The sequence below is a fragment of the Ranitomeya variabilis genome, chromosome 6 (assembly GCF_051348905.1).
Source record: "Ranitomeya variabilis isolate aRanVar5 chromosome 6, aRanVar5.hap1, whole genome shotgun sequence".
In the NCBI taxonomy this organism is placed as follows: Eukaryota; Metazoa; Chordata; class Amphibia; order Anura; family Dendrobatidae; genus Ranitomeya; species Ranitomeya variabilis.
The window spans coordinates 132,660,364-132,673,912 of record NC_135237.1 but is presented as its reverse complement, the minus strand read 5'-3'; the positions used below and the strand labels follow the sequence as shown (position 1 = coordinate 132,673,912).

Here is a 13,549-nt window from a genome sequence, read left to right as displayed (position 1 = left end):
GCAGGTGAGTATAACGGGGAGGTGAGCATTGCGCAATAGTCACCTTCCTCGTTCCACACGCTGCTCTGTCTTCCATCCTCTGCACTTACTGTTCAGGTCAGAGGGCGCAATGACGCGATTAGTGTGCGCGCCGCCCTCTGCCTGAATGGTCAGTGCAGAGGATGGAAGACAGAGTGGAGCCTGGAACGAGGAAGGTGAATATCGCAAGTGCCGGGGGCGAAGAGAGGTGAGTATGCGATTTTTTTTAATTTTAATCGCAACAACAGCATATGGGGCAAATGTGTGGAGCATCTTATGGGGCCACAATGTATGGAGCATCTTATGGGGCCACAATGTATGGAGCATTGTATGGGGCTACAATGTATGGAGCATCTTATGGGGCCACAATGTATGGAGGATTGTATGGGGCCACAATGTATGGAGCATCTTACGGGGCCACAATGTATGGAGCATCTTATGGGGCCACAATGTATGGAGCATCGTATGGGGCCACAATGTATGGAGCATCTTATGGGGCCACAATGTATGGAGCATCTTATGGGGCTACAATGTATGGAGCACTGTATGGGGCCACAATGTATGGAGCATCAATGTATGGAGCATCGTATGGGGCCACAACGTATGGAGCATCTTATGGGGCCACAATGTATGGAGCATCTTATGGGGCCACAATGTATGGAGCATCGTATGGGGCCATAATGTATGGAGCATCTTATGGGCCCACAATGTATGGAGCATCGTATGGGGCCATAATGTATGGAGCATCTTATGGGGAATAATATGTGGAGCATCTTATGGGGCATAATGTATGGAGCATCTTATGGGGAATGATGTGTGGAGCATCTTATGGGGCATAATGTATGGAGCATCTTATGGGGAATGATGTGTGGAGCATCTTATGGGGCCATAATGTGTGGAGCATCTTATGGGGCCATAATGTGTGGAGCATCTTATGGGGCATAATGTATGGAGCATCTTATGGGGCATAATGTGTGGAGCATCTTATGGGGCCATAATGTGTGGAGCATCTTATGGGGCATAATGTATGGAGCATCTTATGGGGCATAATGTGTGGAGCATCTTATGGGGCCATAATGTGTGGAGCATCTTATGGGGCATAATGTATGGAGCATCTTATGGGGCCATCAACCTTTATGCAGCATTGTATGGGGCAAATATTTCTATGGAGCATCTTATGGGGCTATCAACCTTTAGGCAGCATTATATGGGGCATATTTTAATATGGAGCATTATATGGGGCGTATTTTGTATGGAGCATCTTATGGAGCCCATCATGAACTGTATGGAGCATTATATGGGGCTCCTGATTCAATATGGATATTCAAAAACACTTAATCTACTGATGTCTCAATTAATTTTACTTTTATTGGTATCTATTTTTATTTTTGACATTTACCGGTAGCTGCTGCATTTTCTACCCTAGGCTACCCTATACTCGAGTCAATAAGTTTTCCAAGTTTTTTGTGGCAAAATTAGGTGGGTCGGCTTATACTCGGGTCGGCTTATACTCGAGTATATACGGTAAGTGGTTAATAGCAGCAGGAGAAGCTCAGCTCCACATGCTGCTATTAGAAGCAGATGATGGCTGCATAACATAGCCATTACCTGCCAGGAATGATAAACAATCAGTTCCTGAGCTTGCACCAAAGATGTGGACCCGACATAGGACGTGATAGTACATTATACTGTATATTAAGACGGGGATTAATATAGATTGCGATCTTATTACCTTTGTGTATCCACTGAATATAAGGACTTGTAAATTATTGATATTTTATTTATGATGTACAATTTGCTATTTTTGATCTGGGTCTCATACTGATTGGAAGCATTCAATCACATTATTTACTTTGCTTTGAAAAACCAATTAAACTCACTTAAGTAAAAGGACTTAGTCCGAAATACATAGAACAGGTGTATCTTCTGACAAGTGGTTTACATGGCACCTTATAATTTGTACAGAACATATCAACTCTAATTAATCTGTTTTAACCGTTTATTGCAGGGCTTCTCCTACTATGATGCTGATCTCACCGGTGGGGTAGCAGCTAGATGTTAGTGAGGTTCTTCTAGGGCAGCCATTTTCATAGAAGTGACCATATGCTGCACAGTTCCTTTCTACAGTATTTAACAGTGTAACAAAGTAATTGATTGATTTTATTCTACTTGTAACATCATTTTGCTTAGGAGACAATAAAAATGAAGATATTTTTAATTTTAATTTTAGACTTTCATTACAGATAAGGTTGAGGCCCAGGCATCACCCAGGTCTGTCTGCTACAACTTTATCTTGGTCTGAAGAGGCCCGGGCAGAAAAAGTTTGAGAAAACCTGGTTGATTGTGATCCTGTTTTTTTCCACTGGATTAAATTGTGTCTTAGCCATGAAAATAGTGCTACTAATTTAAAGGAGTTGTTCATGTTAACTTTTTTTACTTACTTAAATGCATGCCATTGGGACTAAAACTCATTTTTTTGCAATTGAGTTTTATTAAACGTTGTGCACTGTTTTCCTCCTATAGCTGCTGTATTACTCTCTCTGTTGCTGGCTACAAAATGAGTTAACTGAGTCGCCCACATTATCTTTATTCTATCATGTATGTTGGGGACATGATTTTGTGGGGCTTATTATTATACACGGGTGACAGGTTCTCCTCTTGATACTGCTGCCTTCCTCACAGATTGCACAGCCCTCCAGTCCATAAAATGGCAGCTGGTGAAGCAGCACGTGACCAATAGTTAGTGCCACAAAATCATGTCCCTAACACATCTGTTACCAGCGATAATGTGGCCAACACCGTTTACTCATTTTGCAGTCAGCAACATAGTTTAATACTGATAGAAGGCACATGGTGCAAAATTTTAATAATTTTTATAATTTTTAGCCCAATTGCATGCGTTCCTAAAATGAGCTTTTAGTGAGTTTTTTGATGCTGCTGAATTACTGCACCTATAATTTAAATTAGGTTACTTGCGATTTTTCATTGCGTCTTTGTGTGCGTTTTTTTAACATGCTTTTTTATCGCATTTTTGAAGATGCATTTTTGATACTTCCTAGTATTTGGCTTTGACAAAACTTTATGGATATTTTTAGGTGCAATTACATGTTGCACTGCTGCAACACACTAAAAACGCATGTATGTATTTTACCTGCGGATTTCCCATATCTAATGTAAGTCTATGTTGAAAATCTGCACAGATTACCCACAAGAGAAATTGACCTGCTGCGGTTTTGCAACATATACAGCAGGTCAGTTTACGCTGACTAAAATCAGAGCACAGTGGTCATGAGATTTATATAAATCCCCTCCACTTTGCTGCAACTGTAAGACGCTGTGTTTTCGGCACAGCAAAAATATGCAGTGGCAAAATTGCACCAAAGCTCATCATGAGAACTTAAGAAAAAACAGTCCCCAAGGGTGGACAACCCTTTTAAGAAGAAAAGAAAACAACTCAACATTAGTGATGAGCGAGTGTGCTCATTACTCAAGATTTCCGAGCATGCTCAGTGTTCTCCGAGTATCTTGGGCGTGCTCGTAGATTATGTTTGTGTCTCCACAGGTGCATTATTTGCGACTGTTGGACAACCTGAACACATGCAGGGATTGCCTGTTTGTCATGGAATCCCCACATGTATTCAGGCTGTCTAACAGCTGCAAATCATGCACCTGCGGGTACTCAAACATAATCTACAAGCACACCCAAGATACTCGGAGAAGACCCAAGCATGCTCGGAAAACTCGAGTAATGAGCATACTCGCTCATCACTACTCAACATCTTTAAATGGACTTTCCCAATTAAGCAGATACATATCATACACATACATGGGATTAGCAGCATGCAATATGATTTTCACTGTGTACAATAGTAAGTTTGAGGAACTGCACTTCCCTTAATTAAGAAAATACTTACGGTTTAGAAGGTTTACAAAGGCCTGGCTGAATCTCTCAGCATAAATGAGTTCAGGCTTTGACATAGAGAGTAAGTGCAATGCATGCTGATCTTGGGGAAGGCTAGAAAGCTCAACAAGCTCATTGTGATTTATGTCTTTCCCAAAGGCCAACACAAATAGTGTGAATTTTTCACATTTAGCTTTTCGAGATATTTCTTTCAATTTTTCTTTGTCCCAGCTACTGGTTTTGCTGCTGAGCACTGTAAAAATGACTTTATGTCTCCTCAGGTTACGAGCCTTCCTGAATATATTCTCGATAGCCCATTGGATGGAGTAGCCCAGTGCAGATGGACCTTCAAGCTGTGTAACAACTTCTTCAATATGTCTCTTCATTAAATTCTTTTCACTGTAAGAATCAAGTCCAAACTCTTCTTTAACAGGACTCACATTTCTGTTTGGCATGAAGTTAGGTCTAGCCTGTTGAATTAAGGCCACTCTAGCCCCGGTGCCTGGTGCTTTAGGCTGTGGCGATATTGCAAAATGGTCAAGCATTGTGCTCACAAAGTCTTTTGCCTTCAAAAAGTTATCACTGCTAACAGTACGAGAACTGTCGAGGATAAAGACGATGTCCATGTCTATTTCAGTAGGAGGGACAGGATCCAGTTCACACTCTTCGTCAGGGGTGCATTTATCTGAAATACATTTCAATATTGGACAACTTATTACTATATTATTATTAGTATCTTGTGCATTTTTAGAATATATAGGGAAAAATAAGATGTTTAAAAAAAGAAGGGTTAAAAAAAGACACATTTTACCAATGTTCTGCTACTTCCTGCTCCTCCACTCTATGTATCCTGGCCTCTAACAATGATGTTTAGATACTGACACGTGACCGCTGCAGCCAATCATCAGACATTGGCTGCAGCAGCCGCATGTTTATATTGCAATGTCATTGCTGCATTAGGAAGAACCGAGAATTGGAGAGGACATAAAAGCATTAAGAATAATGATCGTGAGTAGAACTTTTATAATATTAAGACATTCTGAGCAGTTTTTAAAAATCTTCCTTAGGCATCCACTTAAATGGATTGTCCATGTTACGTTTATTTTAACAAATGTGTTTGAGTTAGGGAATTGCTGCTGTGGCTAATGTATAATAGATTCTTCTCCTTTGTGACAAGACATCCCGATCAGCTTCCTCCAAAAATATCTACAAAGACTTTTTTCGACTAGAAGAGGCTGTAAAACATGTATGGACTCATGCCCCTCCATAAATTGCCATTTTAAGACCTGTAGAGCTGTGCCATCTTTGTGAAAGACCCTGTAATACTTATATAGTAGCAGGTGTCACAGAATCAAGTGCCTATACAAAAAGTGAAGAAACTGAAAGTTGCACATGAAACATGAATTACCACAGCCTATCGTCAAAGGAAACAGACAATGGAATTACCCACACAAAAGTTAAAATCATGTCCTCGACACTTTTATTAATCTAAAGATCAGATGGTCAACCCTTTATCTTAATGAACATCAAACAGGTGAAACAAAATGTTAATTTGCTTTTAGTTTTTAGTGGGGTGAACATTGGGAGATGTGTTCAGTCGATATGGCGAATCTACTCAGAGCCGATAACAAACCAGGCGGATGCAAAAAGCATGCTCTTTTGCATTCATTTGGGTAGTTTTCCTAGGTTTTCCAATATAACAGCATTCTCCAGTAGATGTACTCTTACTAAGGAAGTCAAGTGTACACTTTTGAAGATGAACATCACTGAATGGTAATTGCATATGTTATTGCTGGGGTATAGAAAGGGAGATTTTTTTGTTTGCTTACAGTTTACACTAGAAACACACAATATGCATGGTGTGATTAGTGCTGATACAGTTTATTCATGAAGTAATGAAAAGATCTACAACTTTGGGAGGGTTCCCACTGAGCAGTGGCATACTCATAATAGTGGTGGACCATGTATCTGCTATTGGGCCCATGATTCGGTGGGAACACATTACCAGCATCGCCCCACCCACCACTTTCAACTGTATCTGCATCTTGAACAGGGAGCTGTCAGCTCCCGATTTTATCATTCACTGTGCATATGAGCTTTGATGTCCCAGCCCAACGGGTGTGATGATATCATTACATCATGTCCACTGTGCGGAACCTCAGGACACAAGATACAGAGACTAGAGCAGTGAAGGATGAAGAGAGGTGAGTATCTTTGTCTTTTTATTTCTCCTTGAGTATAACTATGTGTAGAGGGATATATTATGGAGCCATCATAAAGTGTAGGGAGCTTTGAGAGTCATCAAATCTATGTGGGTGCTCCGTGGGAGTGATCAAACTGGGTGCAGGACGTTTTCAGTCATCACACTGCTATGTTGGTTGCCTACTGTGTGGGGGCCATTATAATATGTGCATGGCTGTGTGTGGGTGATCAAACTGTGTGAATGGCTGCGTAAGAGTGATCATAGAGTGTGGAGGGTTGTGTATGCTGTTATGCTGTGTGGAGGGCTATGTGGGGCCATTGTGCTATAATGAGGGTTGTGTGGGGGTATTATACTATGTAGATACCATCATACTGTGTGGAGAGCTGTGTGGGAGCCACTATACTGTGTGGCAGCCACTATACTGTGTGGCAAGCTGTGTGGTGGTAATCATTCTGTGTGAAGGGACTTGTTGGGACCAGACAACTGGATGGAGGGCTGTTTTGGTCATTGTATGGTGTTGAGGGACTGAGTGGATCATTATAAATTGTTGGGAGACTGTGAAAATCATCATACTATATTAGACTGTAGAGGTCTTCATATGAAGTTAACAGATTGTGAGAGCAATAAATTGCTGTTGGGGAATTGTGGTAGCTATTATATGGTGTTAAGAGATGGTGGAAGCCATCATATGGTGTTGGGAGACTGTGATGACATCATACGGTGTTGGGGGACTGTGAGGGCCATCATGTGGTGTTGCAGGACTGTGAAGGCCATCAAATGGTGTTGATCAACTGGACAGCTATCACTGTAGTTGAGAAAACTGTGTGAGTTCACTAACGGCAAAATTACGTGTGGCAGAACACATGTCCAGCTCCTTGGCTTTAAAACTTGGCAGATATGCACTACGTGGACTATGCCTATGTGCCGTGACCCTGCTGTCAATTTTATTTGGAAGGGGCCTAAATAGGATTTCTGCTATAGGACCTCATGATTTCTTTCTATACCCCTGCCGCTGCACACTCTGAGGAAGTTCTGCTTGAATAACGGAAAAATGTTGTGTAGCAAGGTGTAAAATAAGATGCAACCCTCCCACCCGCCAACATTACTGATATAACTTTTTAATTTGTGTTTCAATTCAGGATATTATTAGAAAAATGAATGTGTACAATTAAATAATTGTCTTGAGTTCAGGCTGTTTGGCTCATAAAGGACAACCTTCTCAGCTGTGATCCGTACAATAGGAAATCGATAGACCATCAAAATTCTAACCTCAGAAAACCCCCTTAATATGTTTTCCTTTCATCCTATTTTTTCTCATGTTGTGAGAAATATATAAAGGATTCCTCTAAAGGACTCTGCCTACTTCGCAATTCTCCTCATACTCTATCTGGCTGTAAGACAACTGTTCTGTCTGCTATAGGATACTAAGAACGCTAACCATCACCTCATTGCCAAAGCTTCACTTTTCAGCTGTCAGCCAAAAATGGAGGGGATCAAAAAAAGATTAACACGTGTTTTCTGCAAGAAACCAGCAAGCCTTTGGCTTAAGTCCTAGCAAATGTTTCAGAGTCTGCTGTAAAGATGATGTATATATCCATAGAAGAAACTTCAGGCTGTTTGGCCAAGGAAAGCACAATATTTAATTTCACCCTGAATTCCAGGTTTTTTAGGTATGTAAGTGATGAGTGAAACTTACTTAAAGGGACATTTCTGATCATTCAGACTTCTGGCTGGACTTTTAAAGACATCCCGGTAGATCACCTGCTACCGGTGGCAGCGGATGCAAGCGGAGGTGCTCACTTGCTGAGTTTGTCCATCTACTTGTAGTGGCCACCGCAGGTACTACACATCTGCCTCCTATTTATTTGAATAGGAGGCGGATATGCAGTACCCTGCTGCGGCCACTACAACTAGAGCGAGCAGCCAGCCAAGTTAGCACTTCCGGCCTACGGCCGCCGCCAGAGATAACATCTGATTGGCGGGGGTGACGGACTCCGGCCAATCAGATATTAATGACCTATCCTAAGAATAGTTCATCAATGCTAAAGTATTTGACAACCTCTTTAATTTTACTTTCTGTCTTTTTATCCTACCTATCATGCACATGTTCAGTCTGAACAGCCCTGATTATTTTGAGTTAGATAATTGTAAGAGGCCTTAGAAACTTTGTTTCTTAAGTGTGTAAAGGGCTTATGTAGATGCCTGGATGCTATTCTTTAGCATTAAGGCTCCTGCAGATGACCGTATTCTCAGTCTGAGTGCGATCCAACAAAATATTAGATCGCACTTGGACCAATGTTATTCTCTAAGGCCGTGTACATGTCCAATTTTTTCCTCTGACAGTGTCTGAGGAAAAAATTGCAGCATGCACGATTTGTGTCCAATACTAGGATCGCACTTGATTATTCAAGTCTATTGGTCTGTGTAAAACTTCGGACTGCCCTCGCATGCCATCTGAGTATGGTCTGATTTTCATGGACTGACAGAATGGAGAAGATGGGGAATTTTTTTTTCCATCTACTCCTCATCTGATAAAATAGGATCAAAGTCTGGTCAGAGTGTGATTAGCAAAACTGGCCAATTCTCTCACATGAGAGAAAATACGGTGATGTGACCCTACCACTATATAGCACAATAATATTCCACAGCACTTTACAGGCAATATCATCACTGTCTTCATCAGAGCTCACAATCTAGATTCCATATCAGTTTGTCTTCGGACTGTGTGAGAAAACTGGAGTACCTGGAGGAAAGCCAGGCCAACACGGGGAGAACATACAAACCCTTGCAGATGTTGTATTTGATGAGATTTGAACCCAAGGATACAAATGAACAGTGCTTTCACTGTGCTGCCTGTGGCAATGTTCTTTATTTTTCCAGATCATAGTCAAACTCTAAATGAAAAAGGACATGTTTTCCAACAGCCTCTTACCATAGCAGATTGTGCAGTGGGAAATGACTTCTAGCCTTTGGTCTTGCAGTCTCTTCCAAACAAAGAGCTGGGATCTTCTGCTTTCATCCACCTAATTAGCAATATGCATCAATACATCAGACAGGGTATCTGGATTCAAAGTATATAGCAGCCACATAGTGTATAGCACAGCCCACATAACACAGATAGCCACGTAGTATATAGCACAGCCACATGGTATATAGCAGCCACATAGTGTATAGCAGCCACATAGTATATAGCACAGCCCACATAATATATAGCACAGCCTACGCAGTATATAACACAGGCCACGTAGTATATAACACAACCCAAGCAGTATATAACACTGCCCACTAGTATATAGCAGCCAGGCAGTATATAACACAGCCCATGTAATATATAGCACAGCCCACATAGTATATAACACAGGCCACGTAGTATATAACACAGCCCACGCAGTATATAGCACTGCCCACGTAGTATATAGCAGCCAGGCAGTATATAACACAGCCCAAGTATATATAGCACAGCCTATGTAGTATATAACACAGCCCACATAGTATATATCACAGGCCAAGCAGTATATAACACAGCCCACGCAGTATATAACACTGCCCACGTAGTATATAGCAGCCAGGCAGTATATAACACAGCCCAAGTAATATATAGCACAGTCCATGTAGTATATAACACAGGCCACGCAGTATATAACACAGCCCACGTAGTATACAGCAGTGTGGGCACCATATCCCTGTTAAAAAAAGAATTAAAATAAAAAATAGTTATATACTCACCCTCCGTCGTCCACCGAAGCTGTCCCGACACGTGCGATGTGGCCGCCAGCTTCCGTTCCCAGAGATGCATTGCGAAATTACCCAGATGACTTAGCAGTCTCGCAAGACTGCTAAGTCATCTGGGTAATTTCACAATGCATCTCTGGGAACGGAAGCTGGCGGCAGCATCGCGCTCATCGGTGGATGTCGGAAGATGAGAATAGCACATTTTTTTATTATTATTTTTTAACATTATATCTTTTTACTATTGATGCTGCATAGGCAGCATCAATAGTAAAAAGTTGGTCCGGGATGGGGTGACACACTGGTACTGACTGGAGGAGAGTAGGGAGGGGCCAATTCGCAGCCGGACTAAGCCTGTCGCCGATTAGTCGTGGCCTGCCGGCCGTGACCAATCGGCAACGCGGGATTTCCGTTACAGACAGACAGACAAACAGACGGAAGTACCCCTTAGACGATTATATAGATAGATCACATTAATTGCCTTGGTTAGTAGCCACTTCTGCAGCCTAACAGAGTTGGCCGGTCATGTGTGCTAGGAGACCTTGCTGTAGACCACCGTGCACTGCTTTTCAATACCGCACCCTTCTCGAATGCTGCAGAGGCAAAGCTGCTTCTGTTTGCAACCACAGGAATCCCCAGTTTGGACCAGCAGTGCAACCATGGAAGTACTACCATAAGAATTACCTTTTAAAGGGAAGCTACAATTGGATGCATGCTGCCCAAACCATAGACAGCATGAATCAGACACTGGCTGCATTATTGCAGCCGCGTATGTTTACTCTGAAAGACGTGAGAAAGCCGACCAAGGACTATGCGTCTCAGATGACTAATCCTTCATTTATTCCCTTCTAATCATACTTTTATACAATTTTGTCTCAGCAGATAAAATCAGAAATACGTAAAAGATCCTCTTAATATGGCCCCAGAGATCATCCACTTTTATCATCACCACTGGCTGTAAGGCAATTTCAAGGATTAGTATTCCATTAGTTAAAATTACAGTGGTTATTACAAAACTAAATGCTTTGTTTATATTGTAAATTTAGTACTGCATTTTAATAGGGGTTTCAGGTTACCTTATCTAAAATTTTCTCTTTATAGGTACTTATTTTTTACTGTATAGATTTTTTTAAGCAAATGGCTCCTGAGACACCGAGTCACTTTTCACAGGCAAGCCTTGATTCGGGGAAGTCAAGGATTCCGAGGTCAAATGCCAGGCGAATACATCAAAGACAAAAGATATAAGACAAACGAATAGTCAAAAAAAGCAAATCCGAGGTTTGGCAACAAAGATCAGAATATCAACATACAGAGCAAACACACCACTACCAGCCAGCTAAATAGCCAGCTAATAACTCTGAACTGGTGACACCTGGAAGAAACTCAGCATGCCCTGCCAAATTGGGTAGCTGAGCAATCCCTCATAGAGTTGAGCGACTTTTAGTTTTTTTGGATTGAGTCTGGTTTTGCGAAACCCGACTTTGTCAAAAGTCGGGTCGGGTGAAATCGGCCGATTATTGAGAAAAGTCGGGGGCCGACTGAAACACGAAACCCAATGCAAGTTAATGGGGAATCACAGTCGGCAGTGAGTGGAGGACAGGAAAACACCTACAGTGCCCATTTTAATGCCAAAAACATCAATTCTTATTACTTAAGCTTGTCAATCTTAATTTACTTTATAATAATAGTTAAGCATTGAAAACTGGGGGTCGTTTGGCTAAGGTTGTGGGGGGGTAGGGCTGGCTGAAGAATTTCATGGGCCCAGGAAACGCGGAATACGTCACGGCGGTGGAGCAGGGAGAGGTAAGTATTTCAACTTTGCAAGTGCTGTGATCCTGAGCAAGCAGGGGGAGCCCACTCGTTGGCACTGGCACAGGGCCCCTCATAGTACGGCGGTGTGTTTGACGGCGGGTGGCGCCTCCCACTGGCAGAGACACTTTTGCATACTATGAGGGGCCATGTGCCAGTGACGTCGCCAATGAGTATGCCCCCCCACCTGATGAAGGAACCGGCACTTTCATCTGCACCTTCCTCTTTGTCCCCGTGTAAGGTGGTATAGTAGGCGGGAAGGGGAACCTGACTTTCAGCAGGGTCAGATTCTGGCTGTGTAGAGTGCAAAGGGAATGTACTGGGTCAATGTACCAGCAGACTCATCTAGCAGTGGCTGGGCAATGGCAAGGATGAGGAGGAAACACAGATATAGGCCCAAATAATAAAGTAGGCTAAATGCAGTTCAAAATTGGTAACAGGACTAAACAGGCGGCATTGCTTTGTTCAGTGGAGGAAAACTGTAATGAGTGGCAGACACAGTTAATAGGCCCAAATAATAAAGTGGGCTAAATGTCTGCCAAAAATTTGTTCATAAATAGACAGCTAGGTACAGGGGTGGCCTCCTCTGCTGAGTAGCAGACAGTGGTAGTAGGCGCAAAGTATTAACTGGTCTAAATGGAGGCCAGGGCCCCTGTATATTTTAAATATCATCTATAATTTCAACAAATTTGTATTGGCAGTGCCATTGAATGATTTAACAGCACAGACTACACAGTGGTGAAGCAGGGAGAGGTAAGTATTGCAAGTGGTAGAGCACTGTTCGAGCTGGGGGGGAACACTCTCTTGTGGGCGGCAGTACTGGCACAGGGCCCCTCATATTACGACTCTGTGTCTGACGTTGGTTGTGCACCACCACCATCAGAGACACTTCATTGTACTATGAGGGACCCTGTGCCAGTTCCGTCACCCAATAGTGGGCCCACCCACCTTTCCAGGCAAACGACTGCTTGCACCAGGTGGTGACCACGGCCCTGTGGGGGGAGTCAGCCCATTTAGGGAGGTATAAAAATGGCCTATGGTGGACATTCAGCAGCTGCAAATGGAGGAATTGGAGAAGTCAGTAAGAGGAGGCCAAAAGCAAGACATTTTTCAGGCAAGCTACGTGTCAGCAGGGGAAGGTGGGGCAAAATAATTTGAAATCCATTATTTGAAACTTTATTTATTTATTTGGAAATTTATATTTGTAACTTTCTGAAGAGTAGGCGAAAGAGCTAGAGGCTCAGTCAGCAAGGAAAGCCAAAACTTTTTCCTGCTGCTCCGGCTTTAAAAGCTGTTTTCCTACTCCCAGATAAGGGAGCCTTCGAGGCCTTGTGTAGCCAGATGATGACGCTGGCTCAACACCTCCAGCCTTAGGTGCTATTGTGCTTTTGCCACTACCACCAGATGCACCACCACCACCACCATCAGTACCAGCTGGCAACCACCGCCCACGGGCTCTTCCACCAGACTTCCTCATTTTTTGGAAAATCTAACCAAAATAACAACCATTATATGGTACTGTAAAACAAGGTAGAAGATGTATATAAACTTGTTGAGAATTTAAATCTCCCTTTTTTGGGGGGGAAACTGAACCAAAACTCAGGCCCTGTGCATAAAACAACATAATGTAAGTGGCAGAAAGTGGCTGGCTGATATACGACAAACTAACAGGACTGAAGTATATCCACTTTGTGAGAATTTGAATCTCACTTTTTTGGGGGGGAGACTGAACCAAAACTCAGGCCCAGTGTATATAACAACACAATGTAAGTGGCAGAAAGTGGCTGGAAGTTATATGAAAAAATATAAGGACTGTAGTACAATTTCAATCTCTCTGCAATGATCTCAGGACAAGTATGGCAGCAATAAAAATGACTGCTGCACACAAA

General features: G+C 42.4%; 1 protein-coding gene across 1 annotated transcript in view; it reads right to left on the bottom strand.

The window, feature by feature from the left end:
- LOC143783231 (collagen alpha-4(VI) chain-like) overlaps positions 1-13,549 on the bottom strand; it is a 307,945-nt gene that overhangs the window by 62,947 nt on the left and 231,449 nt on the right. Inside the window, exons 37-38 of the mRNA XM_077271649.1 lie at positions 9,055-9,145; positions 3,933-4,604 (exon numbers count right to left, since the gene is read on the bottom strand). Coding sequence (XP_077127764.1) covers positions 3,933-4,604; positions 9,055-9,145 — 763 coding nt within the window. The remainder of the gene's footprint in view (positions 1-3,932; positions 4,605-9,054; positions 9,146-13,549) is intronic.